Here is a 14601-nt window from a genome sequence, read left to right as displayed (position 1 = left end):
GGTTAGGGTTATGATTATTTTTGCCATAACCTTAACCCTAACCCTATAACTCATAACCATAACCCTAACCCTAACCCCAACCCTAAACCCTTACTAGGGAATAATGATATAATTAAACAGGGAATAACACACTTGACACCAGACAGCACTAACTGTATTCAGCTGAATAGACATCAGTGATTGGTTGAAATTACAGAAATATGACAACTTTAACATGAAATAACTTATTAAGAAGTAATTTTTGTTAAGAAGGCTAAGAGAAAAAGATGTTTTATATGACACATTCTACCAGTATCCCAAGTTTGAAAGTGTTTTGTTAAGAAAACAAGTGTTGGCCGTCAAACCATAAAGATCCCAGCACAGTATTTGAGTTATTCTTCTGTTAGGGTTAGCATTAAGTGAGATAGGCAGCAGTAATCCAGTTAGAGTAAGATAAAGTTCAGGCAATCATTGGAGGAAGGAATCCCCTCATAAGCTCTTCTGTTTCTTGCCTACCATATGTCTGAGCTCCTTCCTTTTCAGCTCCCTTTTTCTTTTATATGTACTTTTCCACCCTCACGAGGCTCTACCTCCTTCCAATCACTTCAAGTGTGGTACTGCTAGCTGTAGTCTCTGACAAATCCTGTATGGGAGGAGAAAATTCATAAGCTTTTCAGTCATTATTGACCCCTGGTGTTGTTGGCACTGAGGACATGGTAATTTTTCTTGCTTCCACTTTGGACATTACTGGAACTGTGGTTGGTAGTTCTATGGAAACAATAGGAGCAACAGTCTTCACTTATGGAGCCTAATGTCATTGTTGCTGACACCTTGGCTACTATTTACTGTCCTTCAACTTCTTATGGGTAGAAAGTCATCAAGTAGCTTTTATTACCACATGTGTCTTCTGCTTTACCCCAATAATCTGATTGGTCATCTTACCTCTCCCTTAATAAGGTAGAATTTGGAGATGGCTTTGTGATCTTAATTGGTCATTAAAATCTGAACACCCATATAGACAGTATCTGACCACATATTGTTATGGCTCATCTCTATGTTCATCATATATCTATTTGTTACACAAAGATTATGACAAGAGTTGACATCTATGCTGACATTTCTGACTATGATTCTAGTGTTTCTCTGTTTCATGTACTGAGGGATCAACCTCTGAGCAGGCAGATAAGGAACCAACTGCAGCTGTATCCTTATGTCATTCTCAGGCTTAAAACCCAGGTACATCCTATCATATGCCCTCTCTGATTGATGGAGAATATGTTCTACCACATATTGGCCAATGTCTCATCTAACTCTTTCACTAAAGGCACATCGAAGCTTTCTCTTGTCTTTTTTAAATATAAGACTTTGTCACCTTTCTTATCACCCTTTCATGGATAAATTTGTCATGCAAAAGAGTCCTGTCTTTTGTGATATACTTTGCCTGTTCCATCACTTTTTCCTTGAGCTAGCTCAAGTCTAGTTACTCCTTTTGTTCCACAATATTAGAAAATTGCAGTTTGTGTTGTCATTACTTCTCATTTTTTCTTATTCTTCACTGTCCTTTTTGTGTCTTCTCTTGTACATGTCCAAGATCAAAACTCTGTTTGTACATTTGATTGATATTTTGTACATATGATTTTCCTTTTACATTGATGCTACTACCAATGTAAATAAATTTTGACAGCTTCCTGCCACTTCTGATGTCACCATCTTGCAACACATGTAAAATTTTGCAAATATCAAAAATGTTTAATAGTTCAAAATATCTAAAGACTAATATTCCAGAATCCTTTAGTGATAAAAAGAACTATCTTTTAATACAGTAATCCTGAAAGAAAATAATTTTGTTCAGATCTGTGTAAAACATAACCATTCATAATGAACAATTTCTTACATTTATTTGAAATAATATTAATAAATGAAAAACATACCACAGGTCTATGTACATCCCAGAATGCTCTTTCTTGACTATCCAACACTTTTCTCTCTAATTTGTCTCGTTTTTTATCTACCCTGAAATATGAGAATTAAAAAAAAAAAATAAGAATTCTAAAAGAAATTGCATATTAGATTTTCTTCAAAATGTATTTCCATTATAGATATTCTGCAATAAAAGGGTGTGAGTAAGATGAAAAAATTGGCATCCAAAAGAATAAATATGGTAAAAGGAAGCTGAGAATTCTTCACTAATAAAATTACTATCTTATTATTTTGAATTCTTCTCATAAAACGATTGATGCTTGGCTATCAATCTCAATCATCCTCTACCAAATCACTAAAGAGGGGAAAATTGTGTAACTATCATGGAAATATATTTCCTAAAACAAAAATTGAAAAATGAATGAATTGATAAATTAAGTGGCCAAACTGAAGTAATAAATCCAGATAACTATAGTCTTATTCTTTTACTGATTTTTGTCATTGAATTGCATCCTTGCTGGGACAGCTTTTTATGGGCTTCTTTTTTTAACATAATTTCCCAAAGAAAGTGGCATATCAACAGTATTACAAAACAATGTAAAATTAAAATGCCATAAAGAAAAAATGGACAAATAAAAATTTATATTATCGTTTTTATCTTTTATCTTTACTTGTTTCGGTCATTAAACTGCGGCCATGCTGGGGCACCACCTTGAAGAATTTTAGTCACATGAATTGTCCCCAGTACTTTTTTCTTTTTCTTTAAAGCCTTGTACTTATTCTATTGGTCTTTTTTGCTGAACCACTAAATGACAGGGATGTAAACATACCAATACCAGTTGTCAAGTAGTGGTGGAGGACAGACACAAATGCACACACACACACATACATGCACGCACACACATACGTGCACACACACACACAAACACATCTATAGACGAAGGGCTTCTTTCAGTTTCCATCTACTAAATCCACTTGCAAGGATTTTATCAACTCGATGCTACAGTAGAAGACACTTGCCCAAGGTGCCGTGCAGTGGGTCTGAACCCAGAACCAAGTGGTTGGGAAGTAAACTTCTTACCACACATCTGAAATAATATTTTTTAAAGATTTTTTTATTTTTTTGCAAATGGTGAATTAAAAGCCAAATTTTTAACACACGGGAGATTTTAATTTTTGGTAACCATGACAGAAGAACCATCTGTGCTTTAAACATTTAATTCATAATAATGGTTTCAAATTTTAGGAATAAGTTGATTACATCAGGTTCTCATTTCAATGACCCTGAAAGGATGAAAGGCAAAGTCGACCTTGGTGGAATTTGAACACAGAACATAAAGCTGGATGAAATGCTGCTAAGCATTTTTCCCAGTGTGTTAATGATTCTTCCAGCTTACTACTTGTATTTTAATTCATAATAATAACAAATGTCGTCATTTATCTTTCATTTTTTACTTGTTTCAGTCACTGAACTGGGGCTTTGCAGGGGTGGGGGCACTGCCTTGAAGTGTTTAATCATACAGATCAATCCCAGAATGTATTTTTTGATGTCTGGTACTTATCATATCAGTCTGTTATGCCAAACCACTAAGTTAGAGGGGCATAATAAACCAACAACAGTTGTCAAGCAGTAGGAGGACAAACACACACACATACACACACACACACACACACACACACACCTTATACATATATATATATATCAACATCATCATCGTTTAACGTCTGTCTTCCATGTATGCGTGGGTAGGAAGATCAACTGAGGCTGGCCAGGTAGAAGACTACCCCAGGCTACTGTGTCTGTTTTGGCAGGGTTTTTTTTTCCTTACACCAACCACTCTGCAGTTAGATATATATATATATATATATATATATATATATATGGATACAAATGGTAGAAATTATGTGTACAAATGTGTAAGTGTAAGTGTTGTGTTTAGAAATGCAAGTAGATTTTCATAATCCAGTATGGTTTCTGTACTGTTGCTTTTTCAATTATGAGCAACAGAGTAAATATAGAGAAAATAAGGATAAACACAGATTTATTTCATTTCAAAGTTCTTACATGTGTTTGATCGATATGGTAGCTTGGAGCCCTGTGATAGAAGTTTCAAATACCTATAGTTGCACATAATAAAGCATTCCCTGAGGATCCATTGTCATTGAGCATTTATATGCACTTGGAACTTTCATTGTAAGACTTCAAACAACCATAAAGGTGAATCGCATGTAGAAACTTTGAAATGAAATAAAACTGTGTTTATCCTTATTTTTTCCTGTATAAAAAACAACTTGACCTCCTGCTATCCAAATTCCAAGATGTACCTACATCATGGCAGGAAACTCAAAAGAGGACAGCAGTGTCAAACTCCTTCCTTCACCAAAAGCCAATTGCATATAATGGCCATTGGAAAGGTGATTACACTGGTGGTGCCCCAGCATGGTCACAGCCTTTGGGCTGAAACATATAAAAGAATAAAGAATATATGATGAGGTGCCATACAGTTCACTCACAAGGCATTGGTCAACTTTGGTCTATTGTAGAAGACACTTAGCCAAGATGCTGCATAGTAGGAGTGAACTTGAAAACTATACAATTGTAAAGCAAACATCTTAACCACACCGCCATGCCTTCACAAAAAAGACAAGTCATGTCTAGAAGGCTTTTGTTGGTTACAAGTTTACTCAATTAATTTCTGATGGATAAGAAAGAAAATTGATATAAAACAAGAAGTAGTTCTGGATTCAATCTCATTGTGCAGTACCTTAAGCCAATGGCCAGTGTCATCAACTAATTTTGAGTCACCAAATGCCTTGTGAGCAAGATTCAGTCGATGGAAACTGTACAGAAGCCTGTCATATATGACAGAGAAAGTACATATGTATGGTATTTCTGTGTGAATGTTTATACCTCTATGAATTGTACCTTAGCAGTTTGATAAATAGCAACATGAAATAAATACCATATTGAAATGAGTACTTTAGTGTTGTGAGTTGGTAAGATTGACTACAATACTTGAAGGCAATGACCCTTGCATGTGCTACAATATAATGATTGAAACCATTGAAAGAATTACATTAAAAATGAGGTTATTTCTTTACTCTAAATAACATTATACTGTTGATGGATTGATTATGTGAACCACACCAGAAAGATTATATCAAACAGGTATCTTATAAATATATATAAATAAATCAAGAATATATAGAACAAGCTCGTGAAATGCTACAGTCATAACACATTAAGCTTACTTAATGTGGGTTCTGTCTACAGCAGTAATTGATTTGTGGGTTGTTTTTGTTTCTTCAAGAGCCTGAGAAAAAAGTTACTGCTTGTAACCTTTTAAAAGTACATTTGAAAATGTCAATTGTTTAGAGGATAGGATTTCCAATTAAACATTCAGCAGAAAAAAGTGCTTAGTGTAAAAAAAAATGTTCGAAAAAAAAAAGAAAAAAATGTTTTGCATTGAATGAGAATGGGGATGACGAAGTCATTAAGGGAGTTAGTTTTTCAATGAAATTTACTTTTAACACAAAAATTCTTATAAAAATACATCGCTATAGACAGTTTCTACATTTCATTTGTAGTTCAATATCATTCTACTTACATATTGTATGTTGTTTTTGTTGTTTAACCTAGATAGGCTAGACCTAGGATCAGAAGACAGTGCAGCTGTTACCATGCTGACATTTTTGTATATTAGGGACTACCATTATTCAATATACCCCCTGCATTATTTAATATAGTAGGCTGTTATTTGAGGAATGTTTAGATGCTATTTTTAACAAAACAAGTGACCATGCAAAGGCTCCTATATTGTTTTGTATTTGTATTGGGTCATCCCATAAATAATGCAGTTTTTTTATATTTATTTTATTTTTCAAAATTTTGATAAACAAAGGTCTTTTTTAATCTAAAATATACTCTCCTTCATTTTCTACAATGCTCTTCTATCCATCTGGTAGACTTGCAAGGCCCCTCTTCCAGAATTCACTTGTCCATGATGGAAAATACTCCTCTAGTGTTGTTCTGACCTCATCTACAGAATTCATATATTTTCCGTCCAAATGATTTTGAAGACTGTGGAATAAATGATAATCAGATGGGGCAATGTCTAGTGAATATAGTGGGTGTGGCATCATCTCCCATTCAAACTGTTCCAGCCTCTGAAATGTCATCCTTGCTGTATGTGGCTGAGCATTATCCTGATTGAAGAACACCCTTCATTGTGAAACCAAAAATGGTCGTTTTTCTTCTAGTGCTGACTTAAGTCACTCAATGTGCTTCCAGTAGATCTCCTTTGTTATCGTTTGGTTTGGGTTTAAATGTTCAAAGTGGACTAAATCTCTCATATCCCATCAAACAGATAACAACACCTTACGTGGGCAAAGACCTTCTTTAGCCTGGAGTGCCGGTGTTTCTCCTTTCCCTCTCCTGTTTTCAACGCTTCACATTTTTATAGAGAACCCATTTCTTGTCACCAGTCATTATTTGGTCCAAAAAAAGGTTCGTTTGTGAAACTTGACAGCAAAGAAGAGCACATGTTCACTCTTTGCACGTGATTAGACTCAGGAAGTTTGTGAGAAACCCATTGAGCGAATTTGCTGATGTTTTCCGATGGCATGCAGGTGTCAATGAATGGTTAAATGACCAAATCCAAGCTTCTCTGATAGTTCCTCAATAGATACAATGGGATTTTGTTTCACTAGGATTTACAGGACATCCTTGTTGAGCTCTACAGATCTTCCAGGATGAGGCCTATCTTCTAGGCTGTAGTTTCCGGCTCAGAATTTCTGGAACCACCATTGACACTGACTTATGCCTATTGTCTGATCTCCATATACTGCACTAATATTTCTCGCACTTTCCATTGCGTTGTTGCTTTTATTGAATTCACAAAGCAAAATATGCTGAATATGCTTCTTTGTCTCTTCCATTACAGCTTTGAAAAAATAGCTGTTAAAATCAAACTGCACTCTTCAAAACTTGCACTAAGAATAAGTACAAGATAGAATTACTACCTGCTTTTATAGCAAGTTGATGCAGGTAGTTTATCAGACATCCCTCTGACTTTTAGTTCATGCAATTGAAAAAATCACATTATTTATGGGATGACCCAATATTATGCTTTTGTTTAGAGGAAAAGAATAACATTTTATAATAATTGTATTAAAATGCAGTGCAGGATAATAGTTGCTTCTACCAAAAAGGAATATCATATATATAATCTTTTATCTTTTACTTGTTTCAGTCATTTGACTGTGGCCATACTTGGGCACTGCTTTGAAGGTTTTAGTTGAACAAATCGACCCCAGGACTTTTTTTTTAAGCCTAATACTTTTTCTATTAGTTTATTTTGCTGAACTGCTAAGTTACGGTAAACACACCAACATTGTACATTATTTACATTTGACAGATATTTGTCCTCATCCTGCTTGTTGTTAACCCATTTTGGCTGATATACCCTCTAGCCTTCAACAGGTGTCTTGGGGAAATTTCAAACCTGGGTTCTCATTCCTAAGGTATTTTTCGATGTTATTATTATTATAATTATTATTATTATTATTATTATTATTATTATTATTATTAATATTATCATTAGCATTATTATTATTATCAATATTCAGGTCATGGCTTGGAATTGAACTTGGAATCTTGGGGTTAGTAGCCTGCGCTCTTAACCACTATGCCATATGCCCGGTATAGTGGTTAAGAGTGTGGGCTACTAACCCTAAAATTCCAAGTTTGATTCCAAGCAGTGACCTGAATAATAATAATAATAATAATAATAACATCGAAAAAAACCTTAGGAATGAAAACCCAGGTTCGACATTTCCCCAATTTACCTGATGAAGGCTGGAGGGTATATCAGCCGAAACGTTGGGTTAACAACAAACAGGATGAGGACAAATATCCATCAAATGTAAATAATGTAAATAATGTACATAATTCCACATCTCTTAAATATAGAACTATAACACCAACATTGGTTGTCAAGCATTAGTGGTGAGACAAATACCGGTGCACACACACACACACACACACACACACACACCACATAGAAGATTCCTCTTTGGCTCACTTATATTTTGGTAGTTCACATATGGGTTACTTACTTAAGGGGTTTACATAGTAAACATGCTGAGTGATATACTGCCATGTTATATAAAATCTAATTGATAATATTACATTTTACACACTCACTACACAGTCTCATATTCTCTCTCTCCCACGCTCTCATACTGATTTGGCAAAATTGTAAGCATGCCAAAATGCCTTGCATTCAAATCCAAATGTCACTTAGGTCAGCTTTGCTATTCATCCTACTCAAATCATTGAATAAAGAACCAGTTAGGTGTGCTCTGATTAGTTTCCTCTTTGTCTGTCTGTTTGTCTCTCTCTCTCTCTCTCTCTCTCTCTCTCTCTCTCTCTCTCTCTCTCTCTGTGACATTTGCACAGTGAGAAAGGTCATGGGTACCACTCAAAATGTCTCTTCTAGAAAAAGAGAGGGGTTGAGTAAGGGATTAGAAACCCTTGATAGAAAAACACATAAGCTACTGGATCTACCTAAACATAGACTGATGGTCAGGACATCTACAGAATGGAGTGGAAATATTGTTTCAAACTGAAGAAAAATTTTTACAGGAAAGGTTAGTGAATGCTATCGACCCCAATACTAAAATGGTACTTTATTTTCTTAACCCTGAAAGGTAAAGTTGGCCTTTCTGGGATTTCAGTTGAGAATGTAAACAGCCAAAAGAATCATAAAGCAGTTTTTGATGCTTAACACTTCTACCATTTTGTTGCCTTGCATGGAATGGATATTTATAGAAGAAAAAAAACATGGTTATTCAATACAGATTATAGTTTGGAGTTTGTAAAACTTAAATGATAACCAAACGATGTTTATCTTTAAGAGCCATACACACTCAGTTTTCCACAGTCTACATGAACAATATATTGACAGAGTGAGCATATATTGAAAATTAAATGCCAGTGTGTGTGTATGTGTGTGTGTGTGTGTGTGTGAGAGAGAGAGAGAGAGAGTATTTTCAGAAACACTTAAGAGAAGGTGGGGAATGTTAAGTGGAAAAGGAGAGAGGGGCTCTGAGAAATAGCTACAAGGCAGGGATGAGAGAGACAGCTACAAAGAAAGGTGACACCAGAAGATACACTATACCAAAAGAAGAGAGATAAATAGAAGAGAAGAAAGAGAAAAGAAGTAACATGAGTGGAGAAGAGAGAGAGAGATAGGAAATGATCCTATAAAAAAGAGATACAAAGTGATAGAGAAAGAGACAACAGACAGACAGAAGAGAGCAAGAGAAGAAATACTCTTATCAAGAGAAATACAAGAGGACAAACACCAATGTCAACAGAAAGAGAATAATGAAACAAAGAGTAGCCTTGCTATTACTGATTCCCACTGAACCTAGAGCTCTTAGTAATGTATAAACCATATGGATAGAGCAGATGTCATATCACATGAACAACACTGGGAATGTGTAATCTCCTACAGCCCCAGGCTGAACAAAGCCTTGTGAGTGAATCTGATGGATGGAAACTGGGAAAAAGCACATCAGAGAGAGAGAGAGAGAGAGAGAGAGAGTATGTGTGTGAGTGTGTTTTGCAATCGTCTGTGAAAATATGCCCAGACTAGGGGGGAATACTTCTATGCTTGAAAACAGAGGATGATTTGTAAAAGGAAATAGCATAAGGCCATACAAAATCTGCCTCAACAAATTTCATCTCACTCATACACACATGAAAAAAGAAAATGTTTAAACAATGCTGATGATCACACACACACACAATATTCATATGTATCTATGTGCATGCAAACTACACACATGTATATACAATTCCTCAAGCTTGGTTAGTTTAAATTGCATTGATTTTTAGTCCCCCACCTGCCTAACAATTAGGCAAACCAGTAAGCATATATTATTGAAGAATGTCAGTGAACTGTTAAATAGACATAAGAAAATTGGTTCTATTGTATTATTCCTTCCCTTTTGAGGTTATTCCTTTGAAATTACAATACAAAGAAATATTTAACCTTTGAAATTGACAAGAGTTTTATCAGTGAAAATTCAACTAATTTGTTGGGTTTCACTGTTATAATGTAAATGATTTTTAATACCAAAAATATTTAATTCACATACTTAGCTTGTGCTTCTGCTTGCATAAAAATAAATTCCCATTTACGAGAAAACATTTTCTGGAGTCGCGCTAAATTCTCAGCTTCATAATCTGCAAGCTCCAAACGCTGTTTGTTTTGCATGGTTCTTTTGCATAAATAGACAGCTGAAAGAAGGGTTTTCAGAAATTACTTCAATGTCATACATAAATAACATAAATAAATACTGTAATATATCAATTCATTGGCACCCAATAATTCCTCTTCTTTTGCTTTATTGGTTTTTATCATTGAAACTTTTTCTTTTTAATTGATTTGATTGAATCTGCAAATTAGATGTTTGCATGAGTTTTGGGAACAGAACTTTCATGACTGAATGTTATCTTAAACACCAACAACCTTATTATAAAGTGGTGTCATCTGATAGTGAATTATGCTGTAGCAAGTACAAAAATAGTCATGTCTTAAACCAACTCAGGAAAAAAAGATTTTGAAACTCTCATATTCAAGATTATATTCTTGATTTTTAAATACTCTGTAATCATGCATTATTGTGGATCAATGTTTCTCCTGAGCAGAATAGCTTTCTTACTAAATTAACCTGTGTCAGTAAACAAAAAGTATTCTGAGCTCATTTACTCAGGAGTGAGTCTAAAGTAATTTAAATGTGGTTTATCAAATATTATGTATTCATCAATATGTTGCAGTTTTATTCTATTTTATACTAAAAAAAAATTGGATTGTGAAAACTACACAAGACTAACCAACCAATCCTGGAATTGGGCTTGAAATTTGAAGCATACACTAACACAAACATGCAAATACAAACACTCACATGCACGTATATGAACACACACTAACAGATGATTGGAATGGCAGAGTGAGTTGGTAATATTCATGTCTACATGAATATTGTCATTGCGAGCAAATATATTTTGATGGCATCTCACAAGAAAGCAAAAATGGCTTCCACACAAGAGAAATATATACGTGCAATTCTGTATTAACCATCTGTAACCCTAATGTTCATTTGGATGCTGCATATATATATTTATCATTCAATCAAGCATGCTGATTTAAAAGCACCAGTTAATCTGTTTGTTCTGACCATAGATCATAGCAACACAATGCTATATCTATGGTTCCAGGACTTTGCCAGACTGTATTGGCAATGATTAGGATTATTTCAGCTACATGTTAGCTTTTTATTATTACTATTCATTTATTTATTTAAAAGCAACTGTGAGTGAAGTTTCAAACACAAACAGAAAGCAACATGTGTCTTATGTACGGGTCAAAAGCTGAAGCTAAAATATTATAAACACAAAGGATGGGGTGAGAATTATCTATTGCTGCAACTTATATATGAATATATATGGTATTAGCAAATATTGTATTTCATTTTCCTTTGATCTCTAGCTTTTGTAATCCACTGTTGAACAGATTTAATTCCGCACACCATATTAATTTTTTTTCTCAGACACAAACAAAACTGTTGCATTATTCAATATTATTCACCTCATTTAATTCAGTTTCTTGTGTTGTTAACTACATTCAATAGATTCTTGACTTCATAATCAAAGTTTCACTTAATATCATTTAACACTTACTTTGTTGTCTAAATTCCCATTTTGCTCCATACGGCAATTCTTACAGAAGAGTATTAAAAAATAGTCAAATATTTCCAGACAGAAAGTAATAACCTCTGCCAGGTTTTCACAATTTAAATACTACAAGGAATTGAGTAAATACATATTTATACTACTCATTATTCTATAATGATTTTGTTTTTTGTCACCAGTGCAGCAATGTCCTGTATGTAAAGGCAATAAATACTTTCTCTGGCACCTACCTGGTGATAATGAATTCACTGTAGGCTGACAACAGAATTTTTTAGGAAGTCTATATGATTTTCTTAATCTATGAGAGGTTAATGTGCTGGACAACCAGCTACATGATCATGAGTTCAGTTTATTACTATCATTGAGTTGTGTTCTTGAGCAAAGCACTTAACACTGCTTCTAGTTTTACTGACTGGAAAAAGAAGTGAGTTCCACTCCTATTCAGTGTAAAAGATATTTCACACTGAATAGGATAAAGAGAAAAGCAAAACTAACAATAGGTAACAATGATCTGTTTATTTCATTCTCTTGAAAAGTAGCCAGAAGTTGAAATAATGCAATGATTTGAAATATATCCAAAATAATTTTTCAAATTAATCTAAATTACAACATGTTAAAAACTTCTATCACTTTATATTAGCAAAGAAGAATATTAAATGCACCTACTTCATATGTGAAAACTGTAGAAAAATATTCAGGTTGAAAGGTGTAAAAGATTATAAAATTATAAAAGTTTATTTTTATTCATTTTATAACTTCCACCTTTACTACTAGAATCTTACTATGCACTACTTTACTTCCCAACTCAAATTTACATTCCTATTATATTTTTAATAATGGTATAACAGTTAATTAGCAAATACATAACTCGTCTCAGGTTCTAAACCTAGGAAAGTGATTTCAACTGTTATTTTATAACAATAATATAACAATAATAATAGGAAATGACTTGGCAGTGATGAAAGAATGTGGAAGAATTTATTGAAGACTGACAAGCAGTTGAGTAAACTACATTCAAATTTTCTAAGAGAATAAAACAGTGTGATTAGAAATATAAATGCATTATGTTCTCAATCTTAATACTGCATAATTAACCATATTAGCATGAAGTCAAACTTTATTACAGTCATTGAGTAGTACCATTGGGCAAGACACTTGTAAGAAAATAATTAAGAGAACTGGAAAACAATACTCACTCGTAATTTAGAAGTTAAAGACAAAATAAGGGGTTAAAGTGAACACCTGGTTTGTCAGACTGACTTATTAAATTAGATTACATTATCAAGTTTCAAGTCATTTAGTGCTGGTTTCAAATCCTACTCGTGCATTAAGATATATGAGGCATGAAGGCACACTACTCAGTGGTGAGAACATAAGGTTTACAATCATGAGGTTGTGACTACAATTCCCAGACCAGATGCTGTGTTGCTTTCTTGAGCAAGACACTTTATTTCATGTTGCTCCAGTTGCTCACTGTATTTCATGTTGCTCAGCTGTAGAAATGAATTATGACATCACTGGTGCCAAGCTGTATCAGCCTTTGTCATTCTCTGGGATAATATTGGTGGCTTGTAGAGGGGAGGCTGGTATGCATGAGCAACTGCTGGTCTTCCATAAACCTTGCCCGAAACTTGTGCAATCGCGGGGTCATTTATGACCGAAGGGGGTCTTTACCCTTTACCCTTTATAATGGGATAAATGAACTCAAATATACATATATCCCCCTTTACAAAAGTAGAGAAATTAATATTTTTTCAGCAACATCACGACAACGATTTCTTGAAACATCAAGCTGTAACATGTTAAACACTATCATTGGCTAACTGTTATCTTCATTAAGCTCCACTATTTTTATCCTCTACTAGCTCATTGATTGCATGGGTATTACCTTACAAAGCCTTGTTAGCCTTGTTATCAATAATTCTGTAGTCATCATCACTGATTTATCATTGGCTTGACTATCAGATCATTTTACAGATAAACTTACAATCAGTGTACCGCTAATCTTTGATTAGTTAAACATTGATATTAAGCAGGCAATCCTTCCAGCCTGTTAAACATCATGTACGAACTGAGACTCACATACTTTGGCCATATTATCTACCAATTATTTGAGAGTCCATCATATTAACCATCATGCTTCATATTATCTTGGACAAGTATCAACCAATGATTGGAAATAATGGATGATAAGAACTGCCCAAAGCTAACCAGAGTGAAAAAAAAACATTGTTATAGAAGACACTAGAGTTCATTCATTAATCTGATAGTCTAAGCAGGAAATGTTTTCTATGTCAGTTTACCTCTGACTTCAGTGTCATTTCTAATTTTGCATTATAGCATAGGTTTGCTATACCTGCTATTACATTACTTTACTCATTTAGTTGCATCCCTACATTTTCAGAGTTCAATTCCTTCTGAGATCAACAGGTATAACCTTGACCATATCTATATTAGAAATCAACTTTAGTGATAAATTGTTGTAGATTGTGATGTGAATTTGGAGAACCTACACTATTATATTAGGGTTCTTGGTAAATGTTTCTTATTTGTTGGCATGACAACTAACAATATTAATATATTACATACAGGATGAGATGGATTTTCTTTTTGCATTTTGCATAAAGCAATAATAGCTAATGTTTTGATATTTGCATATTTCCATCCATTAATAAGCATCCTTTTTCTCAGTCTTCAGATACAGTTTTTAATTAATTTCATCAATTCAACAACATCACTATATGATGCATACATAGAATATTTAGAGACAACAGCTTATAATTTCCGTTGTTTAGTGTTTTGGAACAATGATAAGAACAATTATATAGCACAACAAGCTCACTTAGCAGAGAGCAATGGAAGATGTCAAACAAGGATTTCATCTACATGTTCCATCATCATCATCATCGTTTAACGTCCGCTTTCCATGCTAGCATGGG

General features: G+C 34.0%; 1 protein-coding gene across 4 annotated transcripts in view; it reads right to left on the bottom strand.

Annotated features, from left to right (window-relative positions):
• The window catches only part of LOC106883361 (regulator of G-protein signaling 7), a 483378-nt gene that overhangs the window by 174509 nt on the left and 294268 nt on the right, over positions 1–14601 (bottom strand). For all 4 annotated transcript variants that reach the window (XM_052966211.1, XM_052966212.1, XM_052966213.1 and 1 more), the window contains exons 6-7: positions 10066–10207; positions 1911–1992 (exon numbers count right to left, since the gene is read on the bottom strand). In XM_052966211.1, the coding sequence (XP_052822171.1) occupies positions 1911–1992; positions 10066–10207 (224 nt within the window). The remainder of the gene's footprint in view (positions 1–1910; positions 1993–10065; positions 10208–14601) is intronic.

Source organism: Octopus bimaculoides, chromosome 3 (genome assembly GCF_001194135.2).
Source record: "Octopus bimaculoides isolate UCB-OBI-ISO-001 chromosome 3, ASM119413v2, whole genome shotgun sequence".
In the NCBI taxonomy this organism is placed as follows: Eukaryota; Metazoa; Mollusca; class Cephalopoda; order Octopoda; family Octopodidae; genus Octopus; species Octopus bimaculoides.
The sequence above is the reverse complement of the archived record's forward strand: the minus strand, read 5'-3'. Positions and strand labels throughout refer to the sequence as shown.